The sequence below is a fragment of the Silene latifolia genome, chromosome 9 (genome assembly GCF_048544455.1).
Source record: "Silene latifolia isolate original U9 population chromosome 9, ASM4854445v1, whole genome shotgun sequence".
Taxonomy (NCBI): domain Eukaryota; kingdom Viridiplantae; phylum Streptophyta; class Magnoliopsida; order Caryophyllales; family Caryophyllaceae; genus Silene; species Silene latifolia.
The window spans coordinates 192,017,300-192,029,626 of NC_133534.1; the positions used below are offsets into that span (position 1 = coordinate 192,017,300).

General features: G+C 40.5%; 1 protein-coding gene and 1 non-coding gene across 2 annotated transcripts; one reads left to right on the forward strand and one right to left on the reverse strand.

Annotated features, from left to right (window-relative positions):
• Positions 1–293: 293 nt before the first annotated feature.
• On the reverse strand, positions 294–400 carry LOC141603331 (small nucleolar RNA R71). The gene has a single exon (XR_012525215.1). It is a non-coding gene; the product is annotated as a small nucleolar RNA R71 (small nucleolar RNA).
• Positions 401–6,393: 5,993 nt separating this feature from the next.
• Positions 6,394–11,536, forward strand: LOC141602044 (uncharacterized). Its single transcript, XM_074422353.1, has 6 exons — positions 6,394–7,789; positions 7,906–9,100; positions 10,362–10,417; positions 10,500–10,694; positions 10,761–11,194; positions 11,279–11,536. Exons 1-6 carry the CDS (start codon positions 6,394–6,396, stop codon positions 11,534–11,536), a joined length of 3,534 nt encoding a protein of 1,177 aa, XP_074278454.1.
• The last annotated feature ends 791 nt before the right edge of the window (positions 11,537–12,327 follow it).

The following is a 12,327-nucleotide window of genomic DNA, read 5'->3' on the forward strand; positions in this document are numbered from 1 at the left end:
GGAACGTCATAGCAAAATACTCTTTTATTTAATTGGTTGAAAGAAGCCAATTCGAGGGAATGCCCATGTGAGGATCCACACCTTCACATGGAGACCTTTTGTGATTATTGTGAAGCTATCTCTCAAACGGGTGTGACTCAAGATCAAATTCGATGGGTACTTTTTCCCTTTTCATTGATAGGAGCCGCAAAGCAATGGTTTAAGAGTTAGACAAAGTTACTCTTGGCATGGATTCATGGAAAAACCTAGGCTTAGCTTTCTACAAGAAATTCTACCCACCAGAGAAAACTAATATGCTTAGAGCTCAAATTACCAGATTTAAGCAAAAGGCTGAAGAATCACTACACGAAGCTTGGGAGCGTTTCAAGGCCATTTGCCGATCTTGTGCTCTTCATGGTCTTAGTGAATGGTTTCTAGTTCAACAATTTCAGAATGGACTTTATGAAGATTCAAGGAATATTTTGAACATGAGTTCAAATGGTATGTTCACCAAAGTTGATGACAACCAAACATGGGAAGAAATTGAAGATATGGCGACCCATAGCTCTCATTATGGTAGACCTCGAAAAGCTAGTAGAGGAGGAAGACATGAGGTGGATTCCGTGACACAACTTAATGCCGACCTTGGTGCTCAATTAAGTTCTCATATGGATACCATGAACTTGAAGTTCAAGCAGGCCTTAGAGGAAGTGAATAAAGCTTCAACTCCACCAAAGCAACAACCGGTTCACCAAGTTAATGCCATGGCAATGACATCAACTACTCCAAGTGGAATTTGTGAAAGTTGTGGAACTTTCGGACATGATCAATAAGAATGTAGAGGGACGAATGAACAAGTGAATGCTTTTCAAACATATAATAATTGTACCTCATACTCACTTTTACAATGAAAACACCAAGTACCACCCAAATCTCTCATATAAAAGCCCAAATGTTCAAAACCCACAACCAACATACATCGCACCTCCATTGAGAAATCATATTCAAAGATATTTCTACAATCAAAATTAAGGATTCCAAAACCAGCCATCATACAACCAATCCTCATATAACCAACCCAATGACCCAACCTTTGATGTTAAAAAAGCGGTTTTACAAATGCAAAAGAACCAACAAGAACTCTTTGCTCAAATGCAAAAATATAGCCAAGCAAAAGATATCACCATCAAAAATATCCTTGCACACAACAAGATGCTTGAGACTCAATTGTCTCAAATGGCCTCATCAAGCTCACAAAGACAAAAAGGGCAATTACCTCCTCAAGGTAATCCACCCACAAGAAATGAGATGGCTTATGCTATACACTTGAGAAGTGATACTCAATATGGGAGTCCTATGGTGCCAATTGAAGAGATTATTGTTGAGGTGAAGAGCAAGATAGATGACAAAGGTTGGAGAAGAATACTGGGGGTAACACAAGGAAAAATAGTGAGAAGGTGGTAGATGTGAACAATGATGAGAGTGAATGAATGAAGAAGAAGAAAGAAGAATAAACAAAAAAGAAGATTGATGAAGAGCCTATTGTCATTAGGTTACCTTTTCCAAGTAGACAAATGAAGCCTAAAATGGATAAGCAACTCAAGAAATTTATGGAAATCGTGAATAATTTGGAAGTCATTACTCCCTTCACCAAGTTGATAACCCTAAGCCGGCTTACGCAAAGTATATGAAGGATATCCTTACAAAGAAGAAATCTATTGGTCAAATGAAAACAATTGCTTTTGCCGATACTTCTAGTGCTATTCTACAAGGTACTTCACCACCAAAGTTATAAGATCCCGGGAGTTTCTCTATCCCTTGCACAATTGGTGATACAATATTTGAAAAGGCACTATGTGAACTTGGATAAAGTATAAGCGTGAAGCCTTACTCGGTTTGTGCAAAGCTTGGGATGGGAGAGTTAAAATGCATGAGCATGAAGCTTCAAATAGCGGATCACTCTTCAAATAAGCCCCTAGGAGTTTTGGAGGATGTACCGGTTCGAGTTAGGAAGTTCTTTATTCCCGTTGAATTTGTTATTGTAGACACGGCGGAAGATGTTCATATCCCGATCATCATGGGATGACCATTCTTGCATACTGCCGGAGCGGTAATAGATGTGAAGAATATAATGCTCACCTTGGAAGTAGGCGATGAAAGAAACCATGCTTCATGGTAGAACATGATCCTAATGACATTAATGATAAAGATGAGACTCCTCCTGGTCCCCATCCAAAAGATGAGCCTTCTATTGAGAAAGGCAAGGTAGAAACTCCAACTTGGAAGCAAGAGGTTGATGAAATAGAGATTGCTATCTATGAGGAGCTAGGAATTTTTTACAAGCTCAATAACAAGAGTGAAACCTTGGATGATCCGAGTTGTAAGGCAAAGGAAACGGACCTTGGTGGCCCAATTAAATCTATGAAAGGAATTATTGCTACTTCTAGTAATGGAATTGGATATGAATGGCAAAAACGAAGACATCATTGGTCTTTGGCATGACGAGTTTGAGGGGATATTCAACCCTTATGTTGGCAATGCAACGTCATTTGACTATGAGAAAGGCTATATTGATCCCGATTCAAGCATCTATGAAATGGGATTTCTAGTTCATGATGATGATATACCCAGGTCTTCTTGGGATTTATTCAACAAATGTGAACAAGCTTTCTTCCATGGGTCGTTGTGGAACATCAATAAGGTCCTAGATTTGCCCCCTTGATAAGCTTAAAAGGGAGAGGAGTTTGGTGAAGTTCTCCCTAAACCACCATTTGTACATATTCTAACCCTCTAACCTTACATTTCATTAAGCTTAATTATATTGCATTTAGTTCATTTGCATAACTAGTATTGTTTTGCATGAGAGAAGGTAAGGGAGAGTTTGCTAATTATGTTTTAAGTGTGTAGATGGAGTAGAAATGAAGTGTGGGGATGCTTAATCACTTGAATTACCATTGCCCCACAATTAATGAAGAAATCCAAGAATTGGAAGGAAGATCTGAACTTCTTCAAATCAAGTAGGGCGGGTTTCATAATTAACACAAGACTAATCAAATGCTGCCCAGAAACCCGCCCGAGCTGAAGACCAAGACGGGCGAGCTGGAGCAGAACTCGCCCGAGCTGAGGAGAACCCAGACGAGCAGGCTACAACTCGGGCGAGCTGAGAGCCAACCCGGGCGAGCTCCAACAGCAAAATTAGATGCTGCCTAGAAACCCGCCCGAGCTAAGCTCAAGTCGGGCGAGCTGAACTGCTTCCACGGGTTATTTACACGGGATTTCCTCTTCTTTACTTCATTTCTTCCCCAATTTCTAAACACAAAACACCCTTCTCCAACAAAAAACACCCATCTCTCATATCACAAATCACTCAAAACTCAATCAAATCATCCCAAATTTGTTTCAAATTCATCTTTGACACATTTAAACAACTCTAATATCAATTTTAAGCCTTCAAATTACACAAATTACCAAAAATTAACTCACCCAAACCTAGGGTTTGAGAAATTCGAAATTGGGCATTATCCAATTGGGTTTGATTAGTAGCTTGAATTGGTGATTGAAGAAGAGTTTTCAAGCATCTTTAAGGCTAAGTGACACCTATTGTCAAAGTTTGAAGAAATTTAAGGCACTTTCTTTGGGATTTCAAGGACAAAGGGGGAACTCTAAGGCACCAAGTGGGTATAATCTTACTAAGAGGCAAAAGACATTGGCTTCTAGGGCGATTGTTGTAGCACCTATTGTGTAGAGATAAATTAAAGCAGTTATGGCTCTCGACATTCTGACAATTGAGCCAATTGAAGTATTTTCGGAGGTAATTTTTATTAATGAAAATCATAAGAAATCCTTTACTTCTCTACTTAGCAAGAATGTATTAGCTACAACGTTCTTATGCCATGATACTTTGACGGGTAATGTTTTTCTATTGTTATTTTAATTGACGTGTGATGTTTTGAATGGATGGTAACACCACATCACTTTGCTAAGGTAGTGTATAGGTAACACTAGAAAATTCCTGCTGATGGTGGTAGCCTTGAATGGTACATATGAATTATTTTAGCAGGGATTTTACTGAACAGAAATGTCCTGCGAGGAAAGTTTAGAAGGGGTGATTTAATTTAATTGATTTGCCTGAATAATATTGCTAAGTAAATAAATAAATAAAAGTAAAGACACAAAAGATTTTATACGTGGAAAAACCCTGGAAATAAGGGAAAAAACCACGGGCACCAAGCCAGGAGAGATTATTACTATGATTTTAGGTAACCTGACAGGGAATTTGTATGTCAGGCGTGACAGGCTAAGGATATTGCTTAATTAAATGTTGAATACAAGAATGAGAGTAGTAATGCGAGTATGCAAGTGAGTGTCCCTTTCTTTTATCTTCTCTTCTATTTATAATAGCTTCAAAAGTGGTCTCCTCAAGTCTGTTTAGGGTTTCTTGGTAAATAGGACTCGTGCCCTATTTACTCGGAAGTAGTTGATTGACTTGTTCTTCATTTCAGCCGTTACTTTTGATCCTTTCCTCTATTTTTTGCCTTTGAATGAGTCTTCCTTGTTTATAAGGACTTTGTTTATATGACTTGGTCGTGTCTTTCTTGTCACCTGCCCAGCTTTGATGGTGTTACTCTTGTGCCTGGCATGGTTTCCTTCCAGCCCAGGTCTAGTAGTTGCCTGTCCTGTGCTTCTCTCCTGCTTGGTGCCTGTCCGGGCACTCCCAATGCCTGGTTTTAAGTATTTCTTGTTCAGGTTTTGGCTTTGGACATTGCCTGGTCTTTGTCTGATCAGGCAGGCTAATTCTGGGCCCAACAATTGCTCCTTATCTGCTTATTCCTTTATTGGGTCTGGCCAGGAATAAGGAGATAAAAATTCGGGCAAGGCAAAAATTGTGTAGGAATACTTAACGGAATAGAACTTATGTTTGGTTCAACTTCTGTAACGGCTATATTACCATAAATAGGGTAGATTCACAAAACCCTAGGAGAGTCAAGATTAGGTTTAACCACTTGTTTTTTTGCCCGTTTCATTTTGTGGCTATAAATACCTCACTTTATTTTATCTTGTTTTCACATTCCCAATCTTAAAAATTCTTCTTTCTCTTTCTAGAATTCCTTTCTATAAAAAATCAATCTTCAACTAATTCAATAAAATATGGCTGGAGGGAGAAGGAAGACAGCTGCATCTAAGGCTCCTGCTGAGGTTGAGAAGGTTCCTGTTGTTGTCGATGTCCCAGATGTCATCCCTGAGGATGCAGTAATGGAGGTGGCTGCTCCCCCAGAAATTTTATCTATGTCATACAAAGGGGTTGATTATACTCCTGTGAAGGCTTTGGCTGCTTCTTTCCACAAGGCTAATCAATTGAAGCCAACTTTTGTACATTATCTGAAGGGCAGGGGTCTTATTCCTGCTGAGGCTGAGGTTTAGATCCCTGAGAGTGGTCCAGTCAGGGCTAATTGGGGTAGTCCAGGTGATGAAGAGTGTCGTTGGGGCTCTCAATCAAACACATTTATAATACTCAACAAACAACTAGTTAGCGGTAAGTCGAGGTCGATCAATGGGACGGTGTGCTTTGGGTTCTAAGTCTATTTATCTCAATTTACGCTAGTGTCACAATTGATTTGGGTTTGTAGTTGTGTCTAGACTAATGTAAGCAATAAAGTAAAACAAGCAATAAAAGGTGTATATAAATAATAAAGGGTACTAGGATGTCATGGGTTCATAGGGGATTCATGGGAGTTAACCATACAAACATGTTTACAAAGTTGCAAGCAATTAATGTTGTAAAGGAGCCGAGTTGGTTTATGTCTTACGGTTCTTAGGAAGAGTTGGGTCCCAGAGCCGAATCGATTAGATTGTACAACACCTACAATTCGACTTACTTTCCTCCTAATCACTTCTATGCATGGTCTAACAAGACTCGAGTTGGTTTATATCTTACAAGTCAAGTTGAATAGATAAGAGATGGTTATAAATGCAAGGATTCATAGGCTTAGCATTTCATCAAACATAACATGTGCATAGGCTGACATCACAACAAGCAAGCAATTTAATTATGAAAACATATTAGATTAAGCATGATTAATCCCCATGTTTGTTTCCCCTAATTTCCCATTAATCCTAGTCAAGGAACTACTCACTCATTATCATAGGAAACATGTCAACAAGGTTGTCAATCATATTAACAAGTATAAACATGATAAGAGAATGAGGAAATAAACAATAAAGAGTAAAGAGTAAAGGAATTACAGTAGATTGAGATGGAGCCTTTCAGGAAGTGTGTTGCTGACTGTGAAGTTATTGACATAGCTGCTGTAGGGTCTGTTTTCACCTGGAACAATAAACAACAGTCTGAGGAGAGGATTTACAGTAGATTGGATAGGTTTTCGTCAACAAGGCTTGGTGTGATAGTTTGCCGATATGTATGCTAACTTTATGCACGAGGGGATGATGGATCATACACCATGTATAGTGAAGAGTACTAAGGTAGTGCAGGGCACTAGAAGCTTTAAGTACTTCAACATGTGGGGCAAATCCAAGGAGTTCATTCCTCTTGTCAATGATATGTGGGATTACAATATTGATGGGACCCCTCTCTTTAAACTGGCAAAAAATCTCAAGAATCTTAAGCCTGGTTTAAAGAGACTGAATAGGGAGGGATTTAGTGACATTGAGAAGGCAACTGGTATCCTGGAGAAGCAGGTTGAGGAGATGCAAGTTCAATTGGGTGTTAATCCATCTGATGTGAGCTTGATGCATCAGGAGTGTGAGGCAAGTAAAAAGCTTAAGGAGTTGCAATGTGCAAGGGAGAGTTTCCTGTATCAGAAAGCCAAGGGTGAATGGCTTAAGGATGGTGATGCCAATACATCCTATTTCCATAGCATAATTAAGAAGAGGAGGAATAGGAATAAGATCTTTGTGATTGAGGATATGAATGGGAAGACCTGTGATACGAGTGATCAGGTACAAGCTGCTTTCCTGGCTTACTATGAGCAGCTGCTGGGGACTAGTCAGGCTACTAAACCGGTTCATAGGAGTGTTATAAATCAGGGCAAGCAGTGCACCAGTGAACATCATGTTCAACTGCTTAGACCTGTTACAGGAGAAGAAATTAAAGAGGCTATGTTTAGCATTCCTGACATCAAGGCCCCTGACCCTGATGGCTATACTAGTGGCTTCTTCAAGGATGCATGGGGAGTAATTGGCAAAGAGGTGGTGGATGCTGTAAGGGATTTCTTTATGAAAGGGAAGCTGCTGAGACAGTTCAATGCTACTACTTTGACACTTATTCCTAAGTGTGACAGACCCAAGGATGTAACTCAATTTCGTCCCATTGCTTGCTGTAATGTGGTATACAAAGTCATATCCAAGTTGCTATGCTCTAGACTTGCTTCTGTTCTGCCTGATATTGTTCACACTAATCAAGGTGCATTCATTCAGGAACGAAGCATTCAGGAAAACATTCTAATATGCCAAGATTTAATCAGACTGTATGAGAGACCTTCTGTGACCCCTAGATGTATGCTGAAGATTGATTTGCAAAAGGCGTATGACACTGTTGAATGGAGCTTTGTAGAGCAGTTGTTGAATTTGTTGGAGTTTCCTGAGAGCTTTAAGAGTAAAATCATGTTGTGTATTACAACTCCCTCTATTTCTCTGGCTCTGAATGGAGAAACATTTGGGTATTTCCCTGCCAAGAGAGGATTGAGACAAGGAGATCCATTATCTCCCCTAATTTTCACCTTGTGCATGGATTACTTGACCAGAATGCTTATGTATGCTGCAACCAAATACCAGTTCAAATTCCACCCTTTATGCAAGCAGCTGAGAGTCACAAATTTAATGTTTGCGAGATGATGTCTTGATGTTCGATCATGGAGATCTTGATTCAATGATGCTTATCTTTGAAATCTTTCTCATCCTTCTCAAAAGCTTCAGGCCTGAAAGTGAGTCCAAGTAAGTCAAATGTGTATTTTAATGGAGTGCAAGATGATCTCAAAAATGATTTCCTGAGTGTGTCTGGTTTTAAGGAGGGTACGTTGCCTTTCAAGTACCTAGGGATGCCCATTCAGACTACTAGACTCAAGAAGAAGGACTGTGATTGTTTAGTGGACAAGATATGCAATAGAATACACAGCTATGGTGCAAGTAAGTTCTCGTATGCTGGAAGGTTAACCCTGGTGAAACATGTTTTGAATACATTACACTCATATTGGGCCTCTGTTTTCGTTCTCCCTAAGGGAGTCATCTTGAGAATAGAAGCCATATGCAGAAACTTTCTATGGGATGGTAGTGCAGATTACAGGCGCTCTCCATTAGTTGCTTGGGATAAAATTTGCAGACCAAAGCAAGAAGGGGGATTGGGGCTTAAAAATCAAGAACTATGGAATATAGCAATGGTTGGAAGACTTGTGGATTGGGTAGCAACAAACAAGGAGTCCTTATGGGTGAATTGGGTGAAAGCTAACTATCTGAAAGGGAGGAATTGGCAGGATTACACTCCAACAAGCAATTCCAGTTGGGTGTGGAGGAGGATATGCAGAGTGACGCAGAGATTAGCAGCTGGGTATGTGCAAGGGACATGGCAGGTACAACCTTCTGGGTACACCCCGGCTGGATGTTATGAGTGGCTTAGAGGTACACAAGCTACAGTGGAGTGGTCTAAAGTTATATGGGATAACTGGAATTTACCCAAGCATCGTTTCCTGGGATGGCTTATTGCTCACAATTCGTTGCATACAAATAGCAGACTCATGAGCTTTGGGATGGATGTTGATGGGCAATGTTTACTGTGTGGATTAGCAGAGGAGACACAGCAGCACTTATTCTTTGCGTGTGACTATAGTAGGAGAGTCTTACAGGCAGTGATGGACTGTACTGGTCTAAAACTACCTGAGGATGATATCTTGCATTGGTGTGTTCATAGTCCTGGCATGAAAGTTCAGCGTGGTGTGAAGGTTGCTTTGGTAATGAGTACTTTGTATCATGTATGGCAACAAAGGAATAAGTGTAGAGTGGAGCAGGTTCTGATGAGGCCTCACTACTTGGCTCAATGGATTAGTGATGATATGAGGAAGAGAATAAGGGAAAGAGATAAAAGACGAATGACTACTCATGAGCTAGATTGGTTAGGCAATTTAAAATTTAACTAGTTTTGAATGCCTTGCCTTTCTAGTATGTAATTGACTCCTTTTTATATATAATATACTCTCACATTTTACCAAAAAAAAAAAAGAGTAAAGGAATTATACCAAACTTGAGATGATCCAAATAATAAAGCAAAGAATAAAAGAAGAGAACTTGATTGATTGATGAAGGGTTGTCAATCCTTCAATAATAACCCAATAATCTTCAATTACCCAAAAGTAATAAACTTGAACAATAATTAAGGAGAGATTAATGTGAAATTTGTGGAGAGATTAATGTGAAATTTGTGGAAAGATTAAAGAGTAATCTAATCTAATCTACTTCTAATCTATTCTAAAAGGATTTTCTAATGTGGAAGCCCCCTTTGATTATCATCAAAATGGGGTATTTATAGTAGTGCCTCATTAGGTTAACTAAGGCTAAATTAGTAATTAACAATTTTAAGTTCTAAGTAGGGAAATGCAAGTATTTCGGAGGGATGCGCATCCTTGTTGAAGACGCCGAGGGACGCTCGTATACAAGGGTGGGACGCTCGGCTTGTAGGCATGTAGGACGAGCGGCCCAAGGTCGGGACGCTCGGATTCTGGGGTACTTGGACGAGCGGCTGAATGCTTTGGACGCCCGGATTGTTGTTCAGAATGCTTCCTCTCGCATACTTCTTATTCTTGCAACATTGGTCTTTAGTTCTTGCCTCTTCTTCGACACTCGTTCTACCAAGATCGTCAATGTCCTTCCAAATAAGCTCAAGAGACGGGAATTTCCGCCTAATTGTCTCATTTCCTACAAAACATATGAAATGCACTATGAAAGCAAAATAGAAAGCATTTGACAGACAAAATGGCTATGGAATGTTATATTAGTATGCAAAATGGGCTCAATTAGGGGACTAAATGTGCGCAAATATGAGTCACATCACCAGGCTGGTTCTATATTTTTGAATGGGCGTTCAAATGAGGATGCCAGCTTCCCCTTTCTCCTTTTATGGCTGAAGTGATTAGGGCTATTAGGGTTCCTCCATTCCAACTCATGCCAATGGTTTGGAAGATTGTTCATTTAGTTGAGCAGTTATGTACCAAACATAAGCTGGTCATCACCCTGGAAGATTTTAAGAATGTCTACCACTTGAAGAGTCATTCCACTGGCCGGTTCAATCTTCGAGTCAGGTCAAAGATGGCTCATCTGATTACTAATTTTGATTCAGGAGATGATAAGGGATGGGCCTAGACTTATATGTTCATCAGGGCTGATTCTAATGCCCCTGACCTGGATTACCTTAATTATCTGGCTGTTGAAGGAGGTAGTTTCCTTTTTCTTGCATTGTATTCTGATGGGAGATGATATATTTTGAGAGGTATACTTACTTACTTTTGTTTTTGTAGTGAATGACTGGGTAAATAATCCTGATGCTAAGGGGTCGGCTGATCGGATTGCAGCTTTCATGGCGTTGCCTGAAGAGGAGAGGGCGTGGCCTGCCTGTCTGGGGCAAGCACCTATGCCTCGTTTCAAGAAGGATAAATTAAGTACTTATAAACCAGTGAAGAGTGCCAAAGCCTCATGGACTTCCTCGTTAGGGAGTAAGTTTTGTTTACGTTTGTTTTGTAGATTTTTATTTTGGACATGTGTTTATATTGTTGATGTAGAGCCTCGCCGTACAGCCACTAGGGCTTTTGACAGGATAGCTAGTTTTGGTTTGTCCTTGGTGAAGGCAGGTGTTTCCCAGATCACAGGGGAGAAATCTAAGAGTAATGAGGCTACTGGGAGTGACAGTGCAGTACAGATTCAGGAACTTGTGCAGGAGGTACAGTTGGTATCCCCTGAGAAATTTGTGGATGAGGCTGGTCGGCCTGGGAAGAGAAAAAGGGTAGAGGAATCGTCAGGAGGGGTTCATGAGATCAGGGGGGTTAGGGCTCGGCTGGATGAGGTTCGGTTTGCTAACGACAGATCCAGGCTCAAAGCTTTTATGGTTGATGATGCTTATTACAAGTATCAGGCAGAGGATTCTTCTGCTCGTGCTTTGGCTGTCATGTACCGCACCAGGGATTATGCTGCCAACCTGATCACTATGCTTCAGGAGGTATTTTCTTTTTGTCTCTTTTTGTGTGGGTATTTATTTTTTGTGTGTTTTGTGTGGCTTAAACGGGTATATTTTCTTTGCTAGAACGTCAATGATATATTGAGGGGTGCCTGCCAGTTCGATTCTATTAACAGCGTTAAAGATACCTTGGATTGGGAGGTGCAGATTCTGAAGAAGGATGCTGTGAAATTTAAGGCTGAATTGGAAGCAGTAAAGGCTAAGAATCATTCTTTAAAGGAGGATAATGAGGCTGGGAAGGCTCGGTTGGTGATGGAGTCATCCAAGCTGAATTCTGCTCAGGATGCCCTGAAAGCTCTCCAGGCTAAATTTGATGTTGTCTAGGAGGAGTTAAAGGCTGAGCAACAGGCTATGCAGGAGCAACTGAAAGTGAATGAGGAATTGGCTGTTGAAAGGGATTTGGTACAGGGCAGGTAGAAGGATGCTGCTACTTATTTCTTTGGCAGGGGTCGTATAGATGCCATGAAGGAGCCTGTTGAAGTTAGGCCTTTCTGGGATCCTGACCAGGAATTAGCCAATCTCAACACTACTTACCCTGAGCTTTGTAAGCTGCATGTTGATGAGGAGGTGGATTCTCCACCGTCTAAGAAGAAAAGTGGTGATGCTGAAGAAGGAGGAGATGACGAGGAAGAGCCTGTTGTAAGGGGATCAGTTCTGCTACTGCTTCCAAGGCAGGCTAATTATATTCTGGTTTGTTTTGTTTTGGCCCATCCAGGGGGGATGTTCCCTGGACAAACAACAATTAATTTTTGGTTTTTTGAGGTTTTTTGTCTTATCCAGGAGGGATGTTTCCCTGGGCAACTTCATTATCTTGGTATAAATTGAATCTTCTTTTCTCTTGATTCCTTTGAATGACTTGATTTGTATCTGTAAATAATGCATTTTGACGTCTTTTGTTAGAATGATGCCTGTCAGGAGGGCTTATGGCCCTCATTCCGTATTTAGGAAATGATGGCTCTGTTGCCCGTCAGGAGGGCTTTTTAAAAGGAGGGGCGGTTGTCAGTCAGGAGGGCTTATGGCCCTCAGCCTATCAGGAGGGCTTTTGTAGACAAGTAGTTTGGTCTGTTCCACCATTGTACTTGTCTTTTATGTACTGAGCTCAGTTTCTTTTTTGG